Source organism: Oryctolagus cuniculus, chromosome 19 (assembly GCF_051225735.1).
Source record: "Oryctolagus cuniculus isolate XC-2025 breed Fujian yellow rabbit chromosome 19, ASM5122573v1, whole genome shotgun sequence".
NCBI lineage: Eukaryota > Metazoa > Chordata > Mammalia > Lagomorpha > Leporidae > Oryctolagus > Oryctolagus cuniculus.
In genome coordinates, this window is record NC_142885.1 from 23,894,395 (window position 1) to 23,920,636 (window position 26,242).

The window sequence follows — 26,242 nt, forward strand, 5'->3', positions numbered from 1 at the left end:
TTTGAGTCCACCACTTTATGTGAACTGGAGGCATGGGGTGGTGTCTGGGGCACAGTTTAATTAAATATTCAAAGGGGGCAGGGTTGGGGGAGGGACCTGAGTATCACTCATTTCCTTGACCTTTTTGGGAAATCTCAGAAGTGTCATGGCTTCAGGTGCATGAAGGGAGTAGGGTGCTAACCATGGTGAGTTTATTACAATGACTTTATAATGAGCTAAAGTCCATCATGGAGACACAGTTGGCAGCCCTGTTGGTTATTTCCAGCTGGCACCTGTTGTAAGTGCCTAAACTGCAGGAGCTTCCATTTTCCACTGCATGGAATCTGGCGCGTTTGGTGCTGCAGCAGTCAATCTTCCTGCTAGCTATCCCCCACCCTGATACATCCATGCTACCCCACACATAGGTACAATTTTACGTGCCTTTTAAAATTTTTTTAATTATTTTCATATATAACTTCTCAGCCTTTAGGCTAGGATCAAGTGTAAAATCTTATTTTTGTAAAGAAAATTAATTTTTCCCTATGGAGTCCAGAAAGAACACGGCCCAGCTGACACCTTGATTTTGACCCAATGAGACCTTTGTTGGTCCTCTGACTTCCCAAACGCTAAGATCAGACAATTTTACTGTTTAAAGCACTAAGTTTCTGGTAATGTTTTAAAGCAGCAATAAAAAATTAATACTATCACTTAAAAAATACTGTCAGATAATGACATAGACACAGATGTATAAACTAACAGAACAGAAAAAAAAAAAAACAGCTTTGGGGCAAAGGGCCCAAATACATACAGTGGGAAAAATACAATCTTTTCAGCAAATGGTCTGGGGGAAAGTTGTATCCACATTCAGAAGAATTAAATTAGATCCTTATTTCATACCATAGACACACATAAACCCAAAATACATTAAAATCTTAAATATAAGACCTGAAGGTGTAAAACTACCAGATAAAAGCATAAGAGAAAAGCTCTACAACATAGGCATGGCTGATATTGTTTTTGATATTAACCTGAAAGCAACAAAACAAAACAGACAAATGTGACTACACAAAATGAAAAAGTTTTTGCACAACAAAGGAAACAACAACGTAGAGACAAGACAGACAAAGGACCTCAACATACATATCTGAAATGAAAACATGCACGTGAACATCATGCACATGGGAAATGGCTGGACACCACCAAAAATCAGGGAAATGCAAATTCACACCACAGTGAGCTGCCAGCATCACATCCGTTAGAATGGCTTTTATCACAGATGAAAGATAACATGTTTTTGTGGATACAGTCTAAAGAGAACTTGCGTATCACTGCTGGAAGTGTAATTGTACAGACAGTGTGAGAAACACCGTGGCCATCCCTCAACAAACTAAAACAGAATTACCACGACCAGGTGCATGCACAGAAGAAATGAAATAAAGTGTGTTGAAGAAATACTTGCTCCCATGTTCACTGCAGCAGTTTTCACAAGAGCCAAACTATGAAATCAACCTACATTTCCATTTAGGATAAAGAAATAAAATGTAGTCAGTGGGATACCATTCAGCTGCTAGAAAGATAAGGCTGATACTTTGGACAACATGGATGAACCTGGAGGATATCACGCTGAGTTAACTGAGTCAGAGAAAGACAAATACCACTCAGTCTCAGAACCCACGTGGAATGTTTACAAACTTAACTCAGAGAGGAGAATGATGGCCTACAAAGGCTGGCATGGAGGAAAGGAAGGAATAGCAAGTTGTTACTCAACGCATACACAGTTTCAGATATGCTGGAGCAGTAAGTTTGAAATCTTTACACCTTGCAGTGATTACAGGCAACAACAATATATCACCTATTTTGAAATTGCTAAGGGTTCATTTCAAATGTCTTATCCCAAAAAACAAATAAGTTGACAAGGTGATGGACATATTAATTAACTCAGTTTAATCATTCCACATTGTTTAAAGATACAAAAGCATCATTGTACCTCATAATTGTATGCAATACAATTTGTTAGTCAAAGATTCTATTAATATTGAAAGACATGTATTAAATTATTAATAGTGGAAATAATAAAGCAATTGAGAGCAGTACTATTTGGATGGATGGGCTGGTTCACAATAGTGTAATATATGTTTAAAAGTGTTTAAATACACTTACATCGTACACATTTTTAAGATTTCACTGGGTTGAGCAGTGCCATTTCAGTGACAGATGTGTGTTCATCACAGAAAATTCCACAAACATAATTTAAAGACATATATATTAAAGACATTACTGATAGGGCTACTTACAAGTTACTAATGGCACTATTTCTCTGGATTGTTATTTTCAAAAGTCAATCATGCCTGCACGGAAAATAATGTGTAAAGACATGAGAGGGTACTTTAAAAAGTTCATAGAAAATGGAATTAAAAGATAATTATGGTGCAAAAAAATGAAATTAATTGATAAATTTTCAGAATACATATTTGCATAAACTTTGAAGGCCCTTCATATTTCTTTGATCTTTTTCATTTTGAAAAATATTCACTAAGTACTGCATTTGTGGCTAGTCTATGTCCTAAGTGATAGTAATAAGGCATCTAACAAGACTGACAAAGTATCTGCTCACAAGGAGTTCACATTTATTTAGAGAAAACATACAAAATCCCAAAAATGTAAATATTAGAACTGTAATCAGAGTTAAATGCTGTGGGGAGCAACTGAGACTAGACTAAGTTACTGGAATTAAGACTTATTCTATGCATCTGCTCTCCCACAATATGGTGCTGAGGGAGCAAACAACCTCTATGCAGCTGCCTCATCAGTTTGATAAGCTGCAGGAGCTGATCCTGCTCCTGATTGGAGGAGAGCAGCGTGCTCGGTGTGTGGGTAGCAGAGTTGGGATTGGTGGAAGAGGACTATAAAGGAGGAGAGAGACAACATGCACCAGGAAGATCTGAAAGGAACACCTGAGGAACATCTGAGCAGCCCCCGAGAGAGCTGGCCGGCAGTGTGCTGCTCCTCCGCGGAAGTGGAGAAAGTGGCGGGGGGTGCCGCCTCTCCACGGAGGTGGAGGGGTTGGCAGCTAACCTGGGACGGCATCATTCCTCCGCGAGTGAGGGACCAGCAGCTAACCCGGGAAGAGCCGGGCAGAAAGAACAGCGCAGGGTCCTGTGTCGTTCCTCCGCGAATGGGGGAGCAACAAAATGCTATGAATACAATCTCATAAGTAAGTGGAATAGAGAATGGTGGAACTCTCCAACATATAGATGGTAAGAAAAGACTATTTTAAATTTGTATTCATATATTTATTTAAAAGGCAGAGAGAGAGAGACAGGTGCAGAGACAGGAAGAGAGATTTCCATCTGCTCATTCACTCCTCAACTGCCTACAACCACTGGTGTTGGGCCAGGCCAAAGCCTGGAACTCCAGCCAGGTTCTCCGACATGGGTTGACAGGGACCCAAGTACTGTAGCCATCACAAAGTGCCTTCCAGGGTACCCATTACCAGGATGTGGGAATGAAAATGGAATTGCAGGGCTTGTGTTGTGGTGCAGTGAGTTAAGCCAACACTTGTGATGCCAGCATCCCATATCAAGTGGTGGTTTAAGTCCCAGCTGTTCCACTTCCAACCCGGCTTCCTGTTAATGTGCCTGGGAAGACCACAATGTCCCAAGTACTTGGACCTCTGCCACCCATGTGGGACCCCAGTATGAAGCTCCTGGCTCCTGGCTTCAGCCTGACCCAGTCCTGGCCTTTGCAACCATTTAAGGGGTGAACCAGCAGATGGAAGCTCACTCTCTCTGCCTTTAAAATAAATTAATTAAGAAAAAAACTGATCTCAGACTCAAACCCAAGCACTCTGGTATGGAATGCGGGTTTCCTAACTGATGTCTTAACCACTGTGCCAAATGCTCACCCCAGAAAAAACTATTTCTTATGACCTTTGTCCTTTTTTACATTGGTGCACATAGGCGGCTGAAATGTTTCAGAAGTAGCCTTCATTTTATAAAGATCTACTATGTCTTCTTCCAGTTGTCTTTTCTCTTCTTCAAGCTTTATCACCTCCTTGTGTTGAATCCTCTTCACGTTCTCAAACTTGTCGTGTAACTGGGACATCAATGTGCAGTTGTGACTCAAAGCACAGTGCGGCAGAACAGCTGAAAGAATATACTTGCCTTTTAGGGTTATCAAACAACTCAAACATTCACAATAAAAGAAAATACTCAGATGTGGGGTGTCCTTGATGTTAATTTTGACTATGTACCCATGGAATCAAATGTAATAGAACCCACAGCTGTGAACAAAAAAATCTGAATTTTTCATTTTTCCTAATAACCTATATTTTCTGAGTCAACATTTTCTCCTCAAAACATGTTCTAATAAAGTTTAATAAATCCATGCTCACTAAAAATACATGCACATTAAGATACACCATGGTTTGTGAAACAGCAGCTGAGACTTTAATTGGTAAAGATGCTTTGAAAGAAAGTCTTATAATTTCCTTGTTAAGTAAAATCAGTTCATGTGGAAAACAACAAGAACTCACTTACGTTTTAGCTCCTCGGGAATTCTTATTCATGTATGGGGCTTAAAATCAATTCAATTAACTATGCAAAAGAGGCAGAGCCACCTTGGATCTCATTAGAGGCAGGCCTGCATCTGTGATATGATTTGTCAACAGCACAAAGATTGTTATATGCATCAGAGAAGCTCTTTGTAATTCAAATTACTTATTCAAATTATGTACTTACTTAAGCAGAGAGATATAGAGGCCACTATCCACTGGCTCACTTCTCAAATGCCCACGAGCTGGGAACTACATCCAGGTCTAGCTTATGGGTTGCCTGGATCCAACCACATGGGGCATCACCAGCTGCTTTCTAGGGTATGCATAAGCAGGAAGCTGGACAGGGAGTAGGGCCAGGACTTGAACCCAGGCAATCTGACACAGGATGTGAGTTTCTTCACTGCTGTGCCAAATACCTGCTCTAGAGAAGGTGTGCTTTTTAAAATTACCATTTGCATGGAATGATACGATGAAGGAGAGGTGTAATTGTGGCTTAAGTTTTAAAAAATACATATGCTGGGGACTTTTGCTACCACACTAATGGTCAGTAGGCTGAGATGACTGTCAAGAATGCAAGCAGTGTTGATTTCAGTGACTCTCAGTGCTGGGTGTTCATTAGTCATCCAGTGAGCCTGTAAGTCTCCCAATGTGTAGACTGCATACAGATCAATTACATTAGAATACCTGGGTTGAAATCCATGGGACAGAGCCTTCAAAAGTTCCCTACATGATGTTAGTGTGGGAGAGGGACATGGAAGGTCAGACAAGGGGCACAAAAACACAGTAGCAAGGACCTAGCAGGTTCTGGTATTTGGCATCCCAGTGGGGAGATCACTAGCCTTCAGGGAAATGCAAATCAAAACCACAGTGAGACTTCACCTCATCCCAGATAGAGTGGCTCTCATACGAAAATCAACAAACAACAAGTGCTGGCAAGGGATACCCTAATCACTGGTGGTGGGAAGGTAAACTGGTAAAGGCACATTGGAAGACAATATGGAGGTACCTCAGAAATCTGAATATTGACCTGCTGTATGACCCAGCCATCTTACTCCTGGGAATTTACCCAAACAAAAAGAAATCAGTATATTAAAGAGTTATCTGAACTCTATGTTCATTGCAGCTCAATTCATAACAGCTAAGATATGGAATCAACCCAGATGTCCATCAACTGAAGACTGGATAAAGAAATTATGGTGTATATATACACTATGGAATACTACACAGCAGTAAAAAAAATGAAGTCTTGTCATTTGCAACAAATTGGATGCAACTGGAAACCATTACACTTAGTAAAATAAGCCAGTCCCAAAAAGGCAAATACTATACGTTTTCCCTGATCTGTGGTAAATAATACAGTACCTAAAAGGTAATCTACAGAAGTGAAATTGACACTTTGAGATATGATGATTTTGAATAGCCTTTGTCTCAACTGTTGGGAAAGTGTTTTTTTGCTTCATACTATTTGTTGAATTATTTATTTAGTGTAGAGTAAATATTACAAGGATAAAATTAACTGAAAATAGTCTTTGTAAAACATAAGAAGCCGGCGCCGTGGCTCAACAGGCTAATCCTCCACCTTGCAGCACTGGCACACCAGGTTCTAGTCGGTCGGGGCGCCGGATTCTGTCCCAGTTGCCCCTCTTCCAGGCCAGCTCTCTGCTGTGGCCCGGGAGTGCAGTGGAGGATGGCCCAAGAACTTGGGCCCTGCACCCCATGGGAGACCAGGATAAGCACCTGGCTCCTGCCATCGGATCTGCACAGTGCGCTGGCTGCAGCACGCCAGCCACGGCGGCCACTGGAGGGTGAACCAATGGCAAAAGGAAGACCTTTCTCTCTGTCTCTCTCACTGTCCACTCTGCCTGTCAAAAATAAAAAAAAAAAATAAGAATGGGAATAGGAGAGGGAAGAGGAAGAAGGGTGGGAGTGTGGGCAGGAGGGAGGGTAGGGTAGAAAGTATCACTATGTCCCTGAATCTGTATATAGGAAATACATGAAATTTGTATGCCTTAAGGTTTTTTTTTTTAAAAAGAAACAAATCTGGGTAAGACTTGAATTCCACAGCCACTGTCCCTGTGAATTCCTAGGAGTGCATGTCAGGCCCACCTTAGGCCCATGTTGACACACTGAAAGGAGTATAACCTAACACAGCACAGGCCTCTGCACAAGGCCAAGTAACTTCAGAGGCTGCATCCATGAGCACCCCCTGGGGTAGGGTACAGGTCTTTGGGCTTTAACAAGTGCTGGGTCTCGCGGCAGCTGCTGGATGGGCTCAGAGCTCCAAAGCAAGGTCCTGAACTCCCTCTCCTGCCCTACTCTATAGCAGCTGTGGTCTTGTTCCAGTTTCTGCCAAGGTTTGTGGGAGGAGTGACAGAGGTTGTCTGGCTATAGAAAGCCCAATACTCAGTCTGCAGGCAAAAGCCTTAGGGGCAGCAGCCACAGGGTTCTGTGTGATTCTGAATTTTATTGCAGTGGGCCTTGCACTGGAATTCAGCTGCCTCTGCCTCTCACAAGCAGGAAGTATCTCTCTCCAGACTGTGCTGCTTAGAGTAGGGGAGGGATGACACAGGCATCTCTTTCCTTTCTGATTTCTTCATTGCAATGCTTCTTCTTATTCTCCTAAAGGCACTATGGTCTCCCGCCTGGCATCTGTAGCTCTTGTGATGGTGACTTGATGTGTTGATAATTGTGAAACTTTCTGCCTCCATGGGAAGGTGGTCCCCAGATCATCTTACTCAGCCACCATCCTGCTTTGTACCACCTATAAATGCCTTTTGAACTGAGTAATGGGCACAGGCTGGAAGAATTATAGGATTAAGCCAGAAAAAAAAAAAAAACCTAGATCCCCATAATTTCAGCATAAAGGGAAATACTGCTGAGTAATAAGAAGACAAGAGCTGCAGGGAAAATCTAAATCTTCTCAGGCATTAGTTAGGACCAAGTCAGAATACTGATAGAAATACAGACAGTAAGGCCTTCTTGATGAAGTTGCAGATAGAAACAAGGTATTAGAAACTTCAGTAAAGACCGTCCTCAGGGTACAGTTGTAAAGAACATGGCTGAATTGTTCCTGTGTCTAAGGCATTATTCAGGACACAGTTTAAGAGCCATGAGCCAGGGTATCTGGCAGAAGGGAAATCTAAGGAGCAAATCAGTCAAGGGTCTACACAACTTTTAACTACCTCCAGTAAAAAGAGGAGAGAAATTATTTAAAGATGGAATTTATAATTAAAATGGAAGGAGGAAGTAAAATTTTGAAAACCCTAAAGCTGGCCCTGTGAATAATAATTTTCATGTTCAGGAGAGAATACTACAGATGTACCCAAGTGGCCATTTGCCAAGGATTAATGTGGCTGTCAGTTACCCAGGTTCTAGTCATGAAGACAAGGCTTTTCAGAGGGATCTGTGAAGCAAGCCAGGGCCTTCACCACAAGATTCCTGGAGAGGCCCCTTGGGGATCTCAGCATTCATTTCTCTGCTCCACCTCAGGACTCTGCTCCCCAGATTCTGGTACAGCATCCTGGACCACCACAGTCATCACCAAGTGAGCTCAGGTGTGGCCTGTCCCACTGCTACATGAGGTACAAGCCAACATTTCTAGCAGCATCCACACGTTACTAATTCTGTGGCCACACAGACTGCAAGAGCTGTGGAAACACAGATGTCTCTATCTAGACAAAGGATAGCATGTGGGCAATCTGGGGCCCAGGTAAAGACTTGACACAGGGCACAGCCACTGCATAGAATTCCCACCACAGCAATGCCTCATGGGATTCATACTTTTTGAAGTCAAGCAGCCTCAAAAACTTCAACTGATCTCTCGAGTTTACCCCCTAAGTTAGGAAGACCACTAAAAGTTGATGTAAAGTATATCAAACTGGCAGCACCTGCCTCTTTCTTAGCTTCTTTAAATGTTGCTTCTTTCTCCCTCACCCATTGCATAAACCTCTATTTTAGCTTCATAGATCTCCTGAAAGCTAAAAAGCACATTTGTATTACTCTCACATTAAAATGCCCACATAAATAAACATATAAAGATATATTTGTAGGCTAGGTTCTATAAAAGAACATTTACCAATATGACAACTTATAGATCATGGGATATATAAACTGAGGTATAATATTTAACCTGACTATATGTAGACTATAAATAAAGAGCACTAAAAAGGGTACTATAATTTTTAACTGCTTATAGTAGTGATTTCTTATTTCTTCCATTTTCTGTACTTCTTATATTTTGGCAATAAAATTAGAGGAAAGTTCTAATGATTGAAACTACTTTCAAAATAGTTGAAATAGGAGCTGGTGTTGTGGTGTAGCAGGTTACGCCATCACCCGTGATGTTAGCATCCCATATGAGCACCAGTTTGTGTCCTTGCTGCTCCACTTCCAATTAGTTCCCTGCTAATGCACCTGGGAAAGCAGTGGGAGATGTACCAAGTACTTGGGCCTGTGCTCCCATGTGGGAGACCCAAATGAAGTTCCAGCTCCTGTCCTTGGCCTGGCCTAACTCCAACCCCAGCCACTGTGGCCATTTGGGAAGTGAATCAGTGGATGAAAGATATCTATCTCTGTCTTCCCAACCTGTCTTTCAAATAAATAAATCTTTTTAAAATAGTTGAAATAAAGCTAGGCATCTTTAAAAGTATCATTCACTTAAGATAGTTCAATTCTGGTTTTGTCATCAAGGAATCATAACCAATTGACTACTAAAGTACTATAAATACTGTTACAACACAAATACCATCCATCTTCAATAGCGCTAAATACATCTGCTCTAAAACTTTTTCACTTGACTTCCAAGACATTGCATTAATGCTTTTCAACTCTTTCCTTCACCAAACCTTCTTAATTTCTTTTGCCAATCTGTCAGTGTTTGCTTATATTCACCAATCTCTTCTCTGATTCTGTTTCACATAAATACAAAAATCAAAACAAAACAATACCTTGGATACATTTTTCAATATACACAAATATTTAGCTTATAAATGAGCTTTTTTTTATATTGCTTCTATTAGTTCCACCTAAGACTGAGGATGATTAAAAAACCTAAAATGAAGGATGGGTTGGGATGGGAGAAGTACAATTATCTGCATGCCCAAATGACTACACTCTGTGGTTGTATGGACTTTCTAAATTATTCATCTAGTTGTTCCAGCCATGTCTGTACTCACCTAACTGTCTGGTTGTCCGGGCCCACATCAGTGAAACCCATTGACTGCAGTTTGAAGTACCTGAAACGTTCATAGTGCTGAGTGTGTGTCTGTTCTTTCAGGTCTTCCATATTGGTAGGAAGAAGCATATCCCGGAGCTTAACAAAGTCACAGTGATTTTCATTTTCCACTGGTCAGAAAAACAACACATCTACAACATTCACTGTCAATACCTGGTACTCAGTAAGCTTTCTCAAAAGAATGCAAGAATGGAAACCACATTTAAAGGAAAGCCAACATTATCATCTGAATAACAGCAATAATTCTTTTAACAATATAACTGTGTTCCTACTAATACATACCAACTATATGAAGTTTATTTCTAGATTAGCAAATTTTCTTTAAATTCAATACATAAATAAAAAATAAAAAATAGTAAAACAATGTGTCTCATTAGCATCCACTATAGGTTTTCATGGTTAGTGCGTTAGTACTTTACAAACTATCCTGAAGGTATTTCACAGACTTCTAACAAAGTATGTATTATAACATCACTGAAGGAAATACTTTTATTAAGTAAAATTCTACTAACAAAAATATAATATGCAAAAGATAGATTATGCATGCTTTAGTTATAATTCCCATTTATATTCCATACATGTGTTTCACTAACCAGTATACTGAAATAAACCAAAAATGCAGAAGCAGCTATATTTCTATCAGATAAAGTAGGCTTTGAGGCAAAAACTGCAAACCAAGAATTAGAAGGTCATTATATAAAAACAGAGGAGTCATTTAATCAAAAGGATATAGCAGGACTGGCATTTAGTCTAGTAGTTAAGATGCCAATTAAGATACCTGCTTCACATATTGGAGTACCTGGATTCAGTACCGACAGTCAGCTCCTGGCTCTGGCTTCCTGCTAAGGCAGCTCTGGGAGGCAGAAGTGATGGCTTCTGCATCCACAAGGGCGGTCTGGACTGATCTTCCAGCTCCTGACTTTAGCCCCAGTCCAGTCCCAGTGACTGTGATCATCTAGGGAGTGGACTGGTAGGAGGACGCTCTCTCTGTATAACTGTCTCTCTGCCTCTCAACTCAATAAATATATTCAAAATGACATAGCACTTATAAATATATTTGCATCTAAATATATATTTTCACCTAAATATAAATATATACTTATATATAAATATATTTTACCTAAATATATAAATCAAATATTAATAAATCTTTAAGAACAATATAGACTGTAATATCATAGTAGCATACTTAGAAATCCCTTTCAGAAACTGGCTGATTGGGGCTGGCATTGTGGCACAGTGAACTAAGCTGCTGCCTGCAATGTCAATATTCCATATGTGAGCACAAGTCCTGGTTGCTTTGCTTCCAAAATAACAATACATCACCATCTTTTAAAAATAAATAAATAGGCCAGCACCACGGCTCAACAGGCTAATCCTCCGCTTAGCGGTGCTGGCACACTGGGTTCTAGCTCCGGTCAGGGCACCGGATTCTGTTCCGGTTGCCCCTCTTCCAGGCCAGCTCTCTGCTGTGGCCCGGGAGTGCAGTGGAGGATGGCCCAAGTGCTTGGGCCCTGCACCCCATGGGAGACCAGGAGAAGCACCTGGCTCCTGCCTTTGGATCAGCGCAGTGCGCCGGCCGCAGTGCGCCAGCCATGGCAGCCATTGGAGGGTGAACCAACGGCAAAGGAAGACCTTTCTCTCTGTCTCTCTCTCACTATCCACTCTGCCTGTCAAAATAAATAAATAAAATAAATAAATAAATAAAAATTAAAACAAAAAATAGGATATGAAATCAACCCAAGAGTCCACCATTCAATGAGTGGATAAATAAAATGTAGCAAATAAACACAATGGAATACCATTCAGGCTTAAAATGAAGGAAATTCTGTCATTTATAACAAAAACCTGGAGGCCATTTAACTACGAAATAAGCCAGGCACATGGGCAAATATGGCATGCTTTCAGTTATTTAAGGAATATTAAAAAGTTTAATTTACATAAATAGTGAATAAAATAGTGGTTATCAGGAGCTGGATAGAGTAGTGGATAAGGGAGATTTTGGTCAAAATATAAAATATTTTGTTAGATGAAAGTGAAAGTTCAAGACATCTACTGTACATCATGGTTACTATTGTTAACATACTGCATCCTTAAAAATTTCAATACTGAGTATATATTAATATTCTCACCACAAAGCTTATGTATATGGTGCTTAGCTCAATTTAGCCTTTCAACAACAGACACATAGTTCAAAGTGTCACGTTGCATATGAAAAGCACATACAATTTTGTCAATTAAAAATTCTTTGTTAAAAAACCAACTCACATGTCTTTCTTTCTCTTGTGTTGCCATTTCCAAAAGTCTCAGGATGACTTATTATTTATAGCACATGATAATTTTATATTTTATTTATATTCATTATATTTATATTTATTTTATATGATAATTTTACTATAGCTTATTTTACTTACATTTATTTATATTATACCTACATAATATTACATGTAGTGTAACATATAGCAATATAGTAAAATCTGAATATTTCATAACTTTGAAACTCTAAAAATCCTACAGGTGACAGACATGGAATGTTTAACTCCGTATTTCCAGAAGCTGCACTCTTTCATCACATTTACCTTGCAAAACTCCCCAGGGGTAGTCACAGCCTCTGACCATCCTTTTCCCAACTTCACCTCATCCATACTCCCTGCCACAGCGAAAGGCCTAGAAAATAAGAGTGATATTAATTGAATTCTTTCATACTAATGTGGTTGACGCTGTACAAAAATAAGAGATGAGAATGTCACAATACATCTAATTAAACAAAGGATATATACTGCATCAGATCTCAATACTTGACAGCATATATGTGCTAGCAGATTTTTTGCCAACATTGATCTCAGATTATGCACATAACTGAAAATTATCTACTGAGCAGAGCCTACAGCAGGGTATCATGCTGTGGGGAATAAAAAGAAAAAAGATTTTAGTGGACATATAATTCTTCCCTATATTTATCCTGAAACACAGAGACATTGTTGAGAAAATTACATTCATACCACTTTTAATTCTAGTATAAAAATTAAAAGAAAATGGTACTGCCGGTGCCGCGGCTCAACAGGCTAATCCTCCGCCTAGCGGCGCTGGCACACTGGGTTCTAGCCCCGGTCAGGGCACTGGATTTTGTCCCGGTTGCCCCTCTTCCAGGCCAGCTCTCTGCTATGGCCCAGGAGTGCAGTGGAGGATGGCCCAAGTGCTTGGGCCCTGCACCCCATGGGAGACCAGGAGAAGCACCTGGCTCCTGCCTTCGGATCAGTGCGGTGCGCCGGCCACAGCTCACTGTCCATGGCAGCCACTGGAGGGTGAACCAATGGCAAAAGGAAGACCTTTCTCTCTGTCTCTCTCTCTCACTGTCCACTCTGCCTGTCAAAAAGAAAAAAAAAAGAAAATGGTACTAAAAATAACTAAAACAATGTTACTGGATAAACACAGCATTTGCTTACAAGGAATACTATATGCATCCCAGTGAATTCGAAGTGCAATTTAGAGCAAAATGGGATCTCTATGGCTCATGACAGAGAGGTTCTCCAGGCCAAGGATGTCTGAAAAATGATAACCAAAAAACCAGTACACAGGATTTTTTTTTTTTAGATTAGGCATTGATAAACTTATAAGCATTGTTTCTTAGATACATACTAAGTAATGCATACATTATGCCAAGAATTCAAAGAAAAATATGGAGAATAATATAATGAAAACTGTGATCAGATTTTTAAAAAGCAGAAGAATTTAAATAAATCACTTTAAATAGGCACCATACTAATTTGAAATAAGGAATATTTTGTTTACCTATGTAGTTATACATACATCTATACATCTAAGAAAACATGTATGGTTTATTTTTTCATCACACTGTCAATAAGAATCTTTGCTTGTTTACAAAGGTTAGAAAAATGTGCTATTTAAACCAAGCTACAGTTCAACATTTCAAAGCACACTAAAACCGTAAGATTACTCAAAAACCATAAGATTACTCAATTTCATTATGGTAACATCTCAGCTGTTACAACAGTGGGGGGAAGAAGCATTCAAGAGGTTAAGTAGCAGGGTTGGAGTTATTGAATTCCACATACCAGCTGCACCAAGAACCCAAGAGCATACTGACTACAAAAATGAACATGCGTCCACCAGTAACTTCAAAGTTCTGGCATAGCTATGTTAATCCCTTTTGATGTGTGAAAGTTTAGTATATGACAAACATTTCACTTTATCCCCCAAAGAACCCAATCATACCCGACACACACACACACACAAATCACTTTCCAGTTACACTTCTGCATGTCTTTAACAAAATAAGGGATACAATCATAGCAAACCACAGGATACCTTATCAGCACGCTATCTAAAATGCCTCATTTAAAAACACTTGGTAAAAACATATTCACAGCAGCTGCTGTGAATGGCTATGGTAATTTTATGATAGAAACCCTGCTCCAGCAGTGCTTTCCCCAGCAGATGTCTGAAATCGCAGCATATCATCACCCTGCTCACTTCCTATTATACTGTAATACACACAAAGCCCAAAAAAAGCACCTTTTAGCATCATATCATGATTTTGAAATGTGGGAAAAAATACAAACAAAATCCACTGTGTGGATAAAATGGTTTCCATGATATCTGGGCAGAGTGCCTTTTAAGTTTTTTATATTATTGCACAGACATTTGTTCTCACATGTTTTTCAGTTTTTCAGTTTTTATGTCTTTTCTTAAATGTGAATAAGTGCTACGGATAAAATACAAATGTAGAAAATAACAGCAGCATGATTTGTCAAAGTTAATCTCTAATTTAGTAAGAAAAATAGGCTTTCTAAACTGTACTAAATGTTTAAAAATATTGTTCTAATGCAGTGTTAAGTCCTCAAAAGCCGATTCAAAGTCACGTCCACCCTCCCTGCGCAGCAAGCGGAACTGAGAAAAGCAGCTCAGCTGGGAAGAGTCCCTTCAGCTTCCGTGTCGGGCGTTCCCAGTGAAGAAGTCTGGAGAGAAGTAGCCCACCTGGGCTGCTCCCCCGGTGACTGACACCTCATGGCCCCTGGCTGCACGGGCTACACATAGACCAGCTGGCACCCTCGGTCGGATCCACCAGATCGGAGTTTTACAATCTGAGTTCTCAGACTGTGAAGCCTCTGCTCCTGAAGGCTTGTGGCATCTAAAGGGGAAGCCACTGTCATCACAGCACCTTCGGAAAGTGAATTCACAGAAGGCGAGCTCTGGTGCCTGTTTCCAGGGCAGGCGAGCGTGTCCCAGGCCTTGGTACTCCCTTCGCTGGCCTCCTTCCACAGGCTTTCTTTATCTGTGGGGTCAAAATTTGAGGTGTCCCATGGGGTGGCTGCTGGTGGGCACGTAGGGGGCTGGCTGCTTCCAGATGTCGCTGGAGAAGCCTATGGTGTGAAGAAGGGGTGGGCCTTCAAGTCATCGGCCTGTCCCTCCCCCAGGCAGACTAGAGCAGCTCAGCTTGGTGATAAGGTTGACCTGGCCCTGGGCTCAGCTTGACCTGGGCAGGAATGTGGAGGTGTTCTCCCAGTTGACCACCTTCAGTTTGGTTTCTGTGAGTGTGGGCACCAGCCCAACTGGCATCTCAAAGAGAATCACGCTGACGCTCCACAAGGGTGTACCTTTGCAGAGGAGTGATGTAATGTGGTGACCCAACCAGGGGGTGCACCAGACACCGCTGGTGCTGCTTGCTGCCTGCTGTTCCAGGGTCTTCAGCCTGTCCTCACACCGACAGTTAGACACATTGTCCCAGAGGTCGCTGGGCTCCATGCTGTCCTGTCAGATGTGGTTTCCTTTCTGGTAGTATTAGGAATTGTGAGTTCCACCTGCACCCCATGAAGAGGCCGAAATCTGTCCCTTTGATGTGACCCTCCAGCTCTATCCAAATGTTGTCAGGCTTGATGTCCCAGTGGATAAAGCCTATCTTGTGCACACTCTCAATGGCCAACATCAACTCTATGATGAGAACCAGGCCAGGTGCTCAGGGAAGACCTCCATGCGGATCAGCAGGCTCATCACATCCCCACCAGGGACCAGTCCCTCACAAAGTACAGGCTGTCTTTGTCTTGGAAGGAGTAGTAGAGTTTCACCACCCACTCGTTGTCGGCCTCAGCCAGGATGTCCCTCTCGGCCATGACATGGGCCACCTGATTCCGGGTCAGCACATCCTCGTTCCTCAGAGTCTTCATGGTGTACAGAGAGTGAGTGTCCACCTTACAAGTGCACTTCTCCAAAGGCACCGACCCCCAGGGTTTTGATTTTCACAAACATGGGCTTGTTCACCTTGGCCCTCTTCAGCCTGCTGTAATTAGACTCCTCCTGGTAGAGGATCTCCCTCTGTTGCTGCTCAGCTTTGCACAGTCCAGCTTTGGCCATCCCTTGCTCCAGCTGCATCCTCCGGTTCACCTTCTGCTGGTAGGTAGGTTTTTATGACATTGTCCACGTGTTGCTCCATGAATTACTTAAAGTGTGACTCGCTTCTCCTCCTCCTTGCTGTTTTTGCAGCCAAGGACTTAGGAAAAAGTCTGGATCTGCTTTTTGTCCTTCCCGCATCTGTGCCCCTTGGCGCCCTAGTGGCTCTTGTCTGCCCTTTTGGCGGGCTTGGCCGCCGCACCCCCTCGGAGGCTCTGCTCTATGCCCACATACAGGCCGTCCAGGTCGTACTGCTCTGACATGCTGGGCAGCAGCAGGTGATTCGGGTAGGGGGGCAGGCACCTGCAGTGTGGGCTGCCCAACTCCAGGTCTAGTGGGTAGGGACTGCCGAGGGTGTTGGGGGCCAGCAGGGAGGGCTCGGCCTGGACGGGCACGCGACCCGCAGTTGCTGGCTGTTGAAGGAGTAGGTCCTTCTGGGCGCGGGACCGTCGGGCTGGCCCTTGGCTGTCAGGCCCCGGTAGACCCCAGCCTCAGGCAGCGCCTTGCTCTGGAACAACAGGCTGTGCCGCACGCCTTAGGCCAGAGGCTCCCTGGACACCAGCAAGAGCATGGCCTTAGGTCGCGCCAAGTAGCCGCAGCGAGGAGCCCGCAGGGCGGGAGCCCGGGAAGTGCGCCCCCCGCCCCCTCCACGCCCGCTGTCCCGCCCGCTGTCCCGTAGCCTTAGGAGGGGGTGCCCCGCCCAGGGGAAGGCTTGGCACCTCCTCCAGCGCCGCCCAGCAGGTGGTAGGGTGGGAAGGCTTCGCCCTGGAAACTGGGCCTCAGGGACATCCTCACCGGGGTTGGCACCAGGCCCTTTCCTGGGGAGTCTGCTTAACGACTCGCACTGTGTTCCTTCCTGGGGCCCAGGCAGCCTCTTACTGATGTATTCCGGGGCCGTTTCTATACTCCTGCTGCCAGTCGGCTTGAGCGCTCTGCCTGCCACCTCCTGGTCACACCCTGCATTCACCAGCCTCTGCAGCATCTGCCGGTTTTCAGCTGTGCAGGTGCCTGATTCCTTAGCATCTGATTTCCCGCAGCACTTTCTGATAAAAGCGGTGGCCCTCTGCCGTCCAGGGAGGCATCACTGCTCTGTCCCTCGGGCAACCCCTGAGTGGAAGGCCTGGGCGGCTGTTACAGCCCCTCGCGGGTCTCTTGCAGTCGCTGCCAGCTATTTCCAGAGTAAGTCATGGCAGGAAAAGTCTTTGGCCTCGTTGTTAGTCCAGTTTCCTTTCACCATAAATCTTCTTAAAGTCTTAAATTATTTAAAAATATAAAAAGCTGTCAATATTGTAAATATATTTTCAAGACAACTTCCTTTTGAAAATTTGCCTTCCTTCGACTTTTGTAGTCCCTAGAGAATCTAGATGTCGCAGAGCCTCCATGGTGAAGTCCTCACTCTCCTGCAGCGTGGTCTATGCCCTCCAAGGTGTCCTGGCCCAGAGCTCTGGGCCAGAGACCTGATGACAGTGGCTGGAGCTGCTGCGGGCCCCCCAGGGGCAGGGGCTGCCCCGGAGGCAGCTGCTCCATCTTCCCGGGCTCTCACGCTGCGGTTCCAAAGCGCACATCTCCATAGGTTTCACAATTACAACTTTAGGATCTTGCTAATTCTTCCCACTGTGAACGCCCCCCTTGCTCTTCCCTTTCTTATTCTCACGCTTATTCTTTACTAAGATCTATTTTAAATTAACTTTATATATATATATATATATATATATATAATTAACTGTTAAGTATAGAATTCAATGAATTGTATGAAAGAGAAAAAATAAGGAAAATATTATAAAGGAAAAGATAAAAGATATAGAATAAAAAGCAACAGTCAAGAGAAGGGCTCCTGAAAATCGTTGCTTCTCAAAGTGTGAATTTCATTTCTACATGTTGTCTTTTAGGTGCTTTATTAGTTATCACAGGTCAGGGAGAACATACAGAGTTTGTCCCTTTGGAACTGGCTTATTTCACGAAGTATGGTGTTTTCCAGTTTCATCCATTTTGTTGCAAATGACCGGTCTTCGTTTTCTTTTCATTTTTTTTTTACTGCCTGCTGTGTTGTATTCCATGGTGTACATATCCCATAATTTCTTTATCCAGTCTTCAGCTGATGAGCATTTGGGTTGATTCCATGTCTTTGCTATTGTGAATTGAGCTGCAATAAATATGTGGTACAGACAGCTCTTTCATATGCTCCATCCTCCAGTTATAGGGTCAAAAAGGAGAAATGTTGCTTACCTTGTTTTGACCAGTATACACTTTATACATCTATTGAAATGTCACAATGTAGCACATAAATATGCACAATTGTTAATTTTTACATAAAAAGAACTAAAGGAAATTCCTCATACTGAAAGCAAGAAACTTCTGTAGATGATTCAAATAAATATTTTTAAATAGTAATTGTAATTATATAATTATAAAATAATGGCTTAAATGTATATCCTGCTTATCCTTTTAATTTTTAAATAATATATAAAATATTTATATAATGTTTCTGTAACCTATAACACATAGAAAGGTATTACATTTGTAACACATTTGCTAATAACCATGCAAAGACTATAGGCAGCACCAAAGCTGAACTGGAATGAGGAAATTACTAATGTATTACTAAGTTTGAAATATAAAAATATGTGTATAACAATAATGCCACAGAAAATATGAAAATTGAATACAGCTATATAATAGTAAAGTTTCTATACTATTTAAATCAAAAGTGGAATATATGTGAAGTCAGTTCTGGTAAGCTAAGGTGTATGTATATGGTGAATCTTGAGCAACTACTATAATCAAAGCTAAAATTTCAGTGAAGAGGCATTAGACAAATTAAAAGTCTACATAAACATTTGCTTAATGGCAAAAAAAAAAAGAGAATAATAGAACAAATATAGCATGAGAAATTTAGAGAACAAAATGTAAGATGGCAGTCACAAATCAAATTATAGAAGTAAGAATATTACTTGTGAATGGATTAAACAAGTGAATAAAAGCACAAATTGCCAGAATGAACAATTAAGCATGTCTCAGCTCTATCTTTTCTACAGGAGACACAATTTGGTTCAAAGACACAAATATATTGAAAGTAAAAGGATTGAAAATGCGCATGATGATAACAGCAACTACAAGAAAGCTGTGGTGGCTCTTCTAATATTAGATAAAATATTTTAAACTTTTCTACTAAAGTTATAAAGACTGTCTTACATATAATTTTACATGAAAGGGCCCACCCAATCCTTGACTTATGAATCCATATGCACCTATTCACAAAGCACCAAAATCACACACAAGAAATGAAAACAGAAATGAGGAGGTAAACAGGCAATTTAATAACACAGACTTCAATACCTCAACATGAAAAGTGGACAGAGCAAAGCGAAGTTCAACAAACAGAGATTCAGACACCACTATAAACTAGAGTTAACACTCCAATGGATAACAGAATATACATTCTTTTTAACTGTACATGGAAAGTTCTCTAGGATAAATCACATGATAGGCCACAAAAGCAAATATCAATACGTATTAAAAAATAGAAATAAGAAAAAATGTCTCTGGCTATTTAAAACTAATGATAATGTATATAATGGGAGACACAGGCTCCAAAACAATAATAATAGGAGACTTAAACATCCCACTTTCATCAATGGACAGATCAACTAGGCTAAAAATCAACACAGAAACAACAGAGCTAATCTACACTATGGACTAAACGGACCTAACTGACACCTATAGAACATCTCATCCTAAAGCTGCAGAACACGCATTCTTTTTATCAGTGCTTGAACTTTCTCTAGTACAGACCATGTGCTAGGCCATAAAGCAAGATTCAACAAATTCAAACAGCTGAAATCATACCATGTATCTCTTTGTCCACAATGGAATGAAGTTGGAAATTAACAACTTAACAGACTCTAGAAAATATGCAAAGTATGAACACTAACAACACATTCTTGAATGAACAGTGTGCCAGGAAATAAAAAAAAAAACTCCAGGAAACAAATGAAAATGACAACACAACATATCAAAACTTGTAGGATATAGCAAAAGCAGTGTTAAGAGAGAATTTTATAGCAATTAGTAGATCAAAAAATTGCAAACACAGCAAATAAATGACTTAAAATGCATTTCAAAGACAGAAAAATAAGAACAAGCCAAACCAAATAGGAGGGAAAAATAATTAAAAGTAGAGAAGAAATAAAGTTGAAATAAACAAAACAAAAGGAAAAGTGAATTGCAGAGCTGGATTTTTGTAAAAATAAGCAAAATTGATACACCATTAGCCCAACTTATCAGAAAAAGGGAGAAGACCCAAATTAATAAAATCAGAGACAAAAAATAAGGTGTTAGATTGTATAGCATTGAAACAAAATGAATCAACAAGAATTACTACAAACAGGTCTACGCCAACAAATTGGAAAACCTAGAAGAAATGGATAGATGTCTGGACACATTCAATCTACCAAATTGAGTCATGAAGACATAGAAAACTTAAATAGACCAATAAACAAAACAAGAGACTGAATCAGGAATAAGATGCTCACAAAAAAGAAAAGCCTTTGTATACACAAACAATGGCATGACTGAGAATATTTACAAATTTTTTACAAAATTTTACAAAATATTTACAATATTTACAAAAAATGTAAACACCAGGAATAAATTTGGTAATGGATGGGAAATATCTCTACAATGAAAATTATGAAACATTAATGAAACAAATATGACACCAAAAATGGAAAAAAAATCTTCCATATTCATGGATTACAAGAATTAATATCATCAAAATGTCCATATTATCATATGATGGTTATGTGTATCTGTGAATTTGTGAATTAAGACTAAATGAAGCCATAAAAAAGTACTGATTCTTGGAAAACATTTTTCAAGGTCAAGAAAATGTATCCTTGCACTGGATTTTGGGGAAAACACATTATTAATCTTGTTTTTGTCAGATACAAATGAAACATATGACTAATATTGCTACTTATAAATGGTATCTTCATTCTCACATGTAAAACAAATAAACAGAAGCTTACATTCATGGAGGCGTTCACCTGAGCCGTAGTTTCATCATCTGTTGGGAAGCGGTATATTTGGATGCCATTGCTGCTCAACTCACTCATAATCCTACTCTTAAGCTTCGGTAAATCACTCTTAGAAATCATATCTGCTTTGGCAATCAATGGTATAATGTTCACCTACTAAGAAGAAAGACAAACAAATTTCACCTCTAATGATTTGTTGTTTATCTTGTAGTTTTCAAAAAGTCTCACAACCTCTGAGAATAAATTTGTGTAACTAGATGATCTTTGGTTATCATATCTTCCTTCCAAATATTTTTCAAAAATCATTAGTACCTTTTAATATTCATCTTTTATAATTTGTTTAGAAGTCTCAATGTTGTTTTTCTCCTACAAGTCTCTTTCACTTCCAACACATTTGAGTTAGTGAAATGTAAGCTATACTATGAAACAGACCATCTATTTCATTATCAATTTTATTTCTTATTAGACTGAGTGACAAAAGTCAGAATTAGAAACCTTTCAACACAATTGTGGAAGAGGATTTTGATGTCATAGCTCTCATTCATGCACAGCACCTTCTCCATAAAGACATCCTAATCAGGGTCTCATCTTCACCTATCTGTGCCCAACCTAAATGTCCTTGCAGACAGAGGCCAGCATTGTGGTACAATGGGTTAAGCTGATGCAGACCTCCCATACTGGAGCACCAGTCCAGGCTGCTCTGCTTCCCATCCAGCTCCCAGACAGTCTGCCTGGGGAAGCAGCAGAGAACAGTCCAAGTACTTGGGCCCCTGCCACCATGTGGGAGACCTGGAAGAAATTCTGGGCTCCTGGCTTCTGCCTGGCTCAGCCCTGGTCATTGCAGCCATTTGGGGAGTGAACCAGTGGATAGAAGTGTTCTCTTTCTTCCTGTCAAATAAATATAAATGTCCTTGAAGCGAGGCCAGCACTGTGGTGTAGCAGGTAGCCTCCACCTGTGGGGCCAGCATCCCATACAGGTGCTGGTGCTTGTCCTGGCTGCTCTACTTCTGATCCAGCTCCCTGCTAATGCACTTGGGAAAGCAGCAGAAGATGGCCCAAGTCCTTGGGCCCCTGTACCCACATGGAAGACCTGGAAGAAGCTCCTGACTCCTGGCCTTGGACTGGCCCAGATCTGGCAATTTGGAGAGTGAACCGAGCAAATGGAAGATCTGTGTGTGTGTGTGTGTGTGTGTGTGTCTGTAACTCTGCCTTTCAAATAAATAAAATCTTTTTGGAAAATGTTCTTGAAGATGGATTTGCTTGTTTCCCAAAAACCACATAAACGTAATAGACTTTTTTGGTTACCATAGTTTAATGACTGAGTGTGAATGTGTGTCTATCTGTGTGTGTGTACATATGAGTATGTGTGTTTGAGTGTGCATGTGTGTGCATGTATGTGTGTGTGTGTGAAGGGCACCTTTCCAACAAATATGTTAACTTAAATTTGTAAAAATGAATTATTTTCTCATTTAAAGTTGAATATTTACATATTTTAGGTTGAAGCTTTACAAATAAGCTTTTTCTCAGTTGTACTATATGATCATTCTCACATCTGTGTATTTATACTGAAATAGCTAAACTTGTAGAAAGTAAAAATATCCAAAATTCTAAAATATGCTTTACTACTGTTATAATATTGAAATCATAGCTTCACAATGTCAAAATGTGACAGACATCAGTTTTATTGGATAATTTTTGCTTTAGATTTCTCAAATCACTTTAAAAAAAAACTGGGTAAATACAAGGCTTCAAAATTAAAACACAGTTGTTCAAAATTTTGTCAGAACGGGCCATCAAACGAGGTACCTTTCTCTGAAGGGAGGAGAGAACTTTCACTTTGATTATGGCCTTGTCTAAATAAGGCTGGAGTTTGTGAACTCAAGAGGCTTCCATAGCCTTGGCAGCTCATGACAAGAGCCTCAGATGATTACTGACTCATAAATAAAAGTGTCAATTATTGCCAGTGCCGCAGCTCACTAGGCTAATCCTCTGCCTGTGTCGCCAGCACACCAGGTTCTAGTCCCGGGTGGGGCACTGGATTCAGTCCCGGTTTCTCCTCTTCCAGTCCAGCTCTCCGCTGTGGCCTGGGAGGGCAGTGGAGGATGGCCCAAGTGCTTGGGCCCTGCAACCACATGGGAGACCAGGAGGAAGCACCCAGGTCCTGGCTTTAGATTGGCACAGTGCGCTGGCCGTAGTGGCCATTTGGGGGGTGAACCAATGGAAGGAAGACCTTTCTCTCTGTCTCTCTCCCTCACTAACTCTGCCTGCCAAAAAAAAAAAAGAAAAAGTGTCAATTATTAAATCAACAACAGGCATCACTGTGCACTTATACCCCATGTAGGATCTCTGTCCTTAATGTGTTGTACTATGTGAATTAACAGTAAAACTGGTCTTCAAACAGTACTTTATACTGTGTGTCTATGTGGGTGCAATTGTTGAAATTTTTACTTAGTATATACTGAGTTGATCTTCTGTATATAAAGATAATTAAAAATGACTCTTAATGAAGAATGGGATGGGAGCGGGAGTAGGAGATGGGATGGATTGTGGGTGGGAGGGTGGTTATGGGGGGAAAAACTGCTATAATCCAAAAGTTGTACTTCTGAAATTTATATTTATTAAATAAAAGTTCTCTAAAAAAATTGCCAAGTTTTGATATCTAAACCTAACATCTTCAATGGTAAAGGGCAGGCAAATGCTAAGGTAGATTCAAGCCTAAAGCAAACATTTAGTATTGTATTGATGAGAAAGCTCAGTAAATACATCCCCCAATGGTGATAAATCATTCACATAGAAAGAAATGGAAATTTCCTACATTAACAATTCCTTAGATGTTCATTTTTGAGAGGGAAAAGGCATTTATAGCAAGGATAACTAAACAATTTGGAAAAGATGACAACAGACACACTGGCTGACCCCTTTATATAATGGTCCTTGTGAAAAGGAGGGCTTTCCTCTATCTGAAAAGTGGCTTGATGTTAGCAGACACTGTGTCCTCAGCTATGAATATACTACTAATCAGGAAATTGAGGCAGCTTTTAACTGAACTAGAAATAGAATTTATTTCAACTTGATGTCATCTAAGATTACATACAAAGATTTTTTTCAAGCTTGAACAATGCATAATTAAAGCTATGGCTCTTATGATAAAGGGAATCTAGCTTTAGAACTTTTATTCTTGTCTAATGAATAAAGTTGAAGACAAATATTTTATCAGGAATGACTGCAGAAAAGAATCTGATGATGTGACAGTTTTATTCATGTGTATGTTGACTCTATACTGCAAATGTAATTACATGTTTTGAGTGCCAACATTTTGGTGCAACAGGCTAAGCCTCCAACTGTGATGGTAGCATCCCATATCAGAGTGCTGGGTCAAGTCCTGGCTGCTCTGCTTCCCATTGAGCTCCTTATTAATGAACCTGATAAAACAGCAGCAGATGAGTCAAGGTCTTGGGCCCCTGACACCCACAGGAGAGGCCAGAATGCAGTCACAGCTCCTGGCTCCTGGCTCCCTAGCATCAGCTTGGCCCAGCCTCATCCACTGCAGACATTTGGTGCATGAACTGTGAACCACTAGCTGGAAGCTCTCTTCCTTGCTCACTCGCTCACTCTCCCTTTCTATCTTTTGAATAAATAAAAAATCTTTATATTTATATATATATACATATGCACTTAAACTATTTATGTGAAGTCATTCTAGATTTATAAAGAATTGTATAAACAGTTCAGAGAAAAAAACTGAGACTTCATGGTCCCCAAGCTGTATAGCTTAGAAAGTGGCTGAAATCAGAAAGCTTAAACTCAATGCCCAAGCTTTAATCCCAGAAAGTTCAAGACATTTTTTCAAGGTCACAGAAGCATGTAATAATGCAAATATTCAAAAGCTACTTCCAGTGATAGCAAATCCTATATATTTTATATATACAACATTATATTCCTCCTGTAGGGATAAGACTAAGTTGAATGGTCTAGTTTTCCTATACATGCCATAAAATGATTTTCTATGCATTCAACCCAAAACATGAAAAATTCATAATCTGAAAATTTAATCAAATGAATAGGTCTCATAAATTTCCTCAAGAGTTTTCTAAAGCCATGAGAATAAGCATATTGGCAAAAAGAAGTCATCGTGTGTCTCAAACTTTTGCGAGAAGGAACCATGCTTCCCCTGGCTGCTTCTACTCAACGAGGAAGAGCTTCTTCAATGTTCTTCTATTCTGAATCCTTGATAGAACCTGCAGCCACAATCAGTAATGTGTCATGTTCCACACTCTCAGTGGCTTCAGATGAGCACAAACAGGATTCTTTATAGTATCATGTAATGAATCTAATGTTTAAAATATTGGTAAATGATTGTAACCTAAGTTCCCTTTTAGTGGATTTTTTACTTGAATTTTCATTTTCCAAGCCAATAGAATATTTACTTTGCCTACAAAGTAGCTAAAATTAAAATCAACCAAACACTGACTTTTTGCCACCACAAAATTCCTCCTGTGTTAAAGCCCTAAGCCTCCAGTACCTCAGAATGTGTCCATAACTGGAGAGTCTTTAAACAGGTTATTAAATTTACATGATGCTGCTACAGTGGGGCCAAATCCAGTCTGACTGGTGTCCATAGAAGAGGAAACTGGGATATACACAGCGACACAAGATGAAAAAGCCTATGATGATGAACGGAGAGGAGTCATCTGCCAGCCAAGAAAACAGGTTCCAGAAGATACAAAACCTACTGACACTCTAATCTAGGAATTACAACTTCCAGGACCATGACACAATAATTTTTTATTGTTTAAACCATGCAGCTTATGATATTTCATTAAAGCAGCCCGAGAATTAATACAAACACTTTAACAGGAAAAAATTACATATCCACATATTACAAAATAACAGGTATTCATGTGCAAATGCTTCAATATACCTTATTATTGCAAAATAAATATTAAACTTTAAAAGCTGATGATTTATCACACGCACCTTACTGTCAATGTTCTTCATTGTTATTATGTCAAGAGACTTCAGAGAATGTCC

The 26,242-nt window shown here is 40.4% G+C and overlaps 1 protein-coding gene, 1 long non-coding RNA gene and 1 pseudogene across 2 annotated transcripts in view; 1 reads left to right on the forward strand and 2 right to left on the reverse strand.

Annotated features, from left to right (window-relative positions):
• LOC149120423 (uncharacterized) overlaps window positions 1–10,039 on the forward strand; it is a 36,703-nt gene extending 26,664 nt beyond the window's left edge. Inside the window, exon 3 of the long non-coding RNA XR_016226374.1 lies at window positions 9,810–10,039. This is a non-coding gene — a long non-coding RNA (uncharacterized LOC149120423). The remainder of the gene's footprint in view (window positions 1–9,809) is intronic.
• LOC127486688 (septin-14) lies at window positions 2,801–26,224 on the reverse strand. The gene is given in 8 exon segments (XM_089322009.1): window positions 2,801–4,074; window positions 8,426–8,511; window positions 9,647–9,877; window positions 12,347–12,391; window positions 12,394–12,434; window positions 18,102–18,112; window positions 21,203–21,364; window positions 26,189–26,224. Coding segments are annotated over 8 exon segments (777 nt in total). The 5' UTR covers window positions 26,210–26,224; the 3' UTR covers window positions 2,801–3,894.
• Window positions 14,687–17,557, reverse strand: LOC127486687 (serine/threonine-protein kinase LATS2 pseudogene; annotated as a pseudogene).
• Window positions 26,225–26,242: the final 18 nt, after the last annotated feature.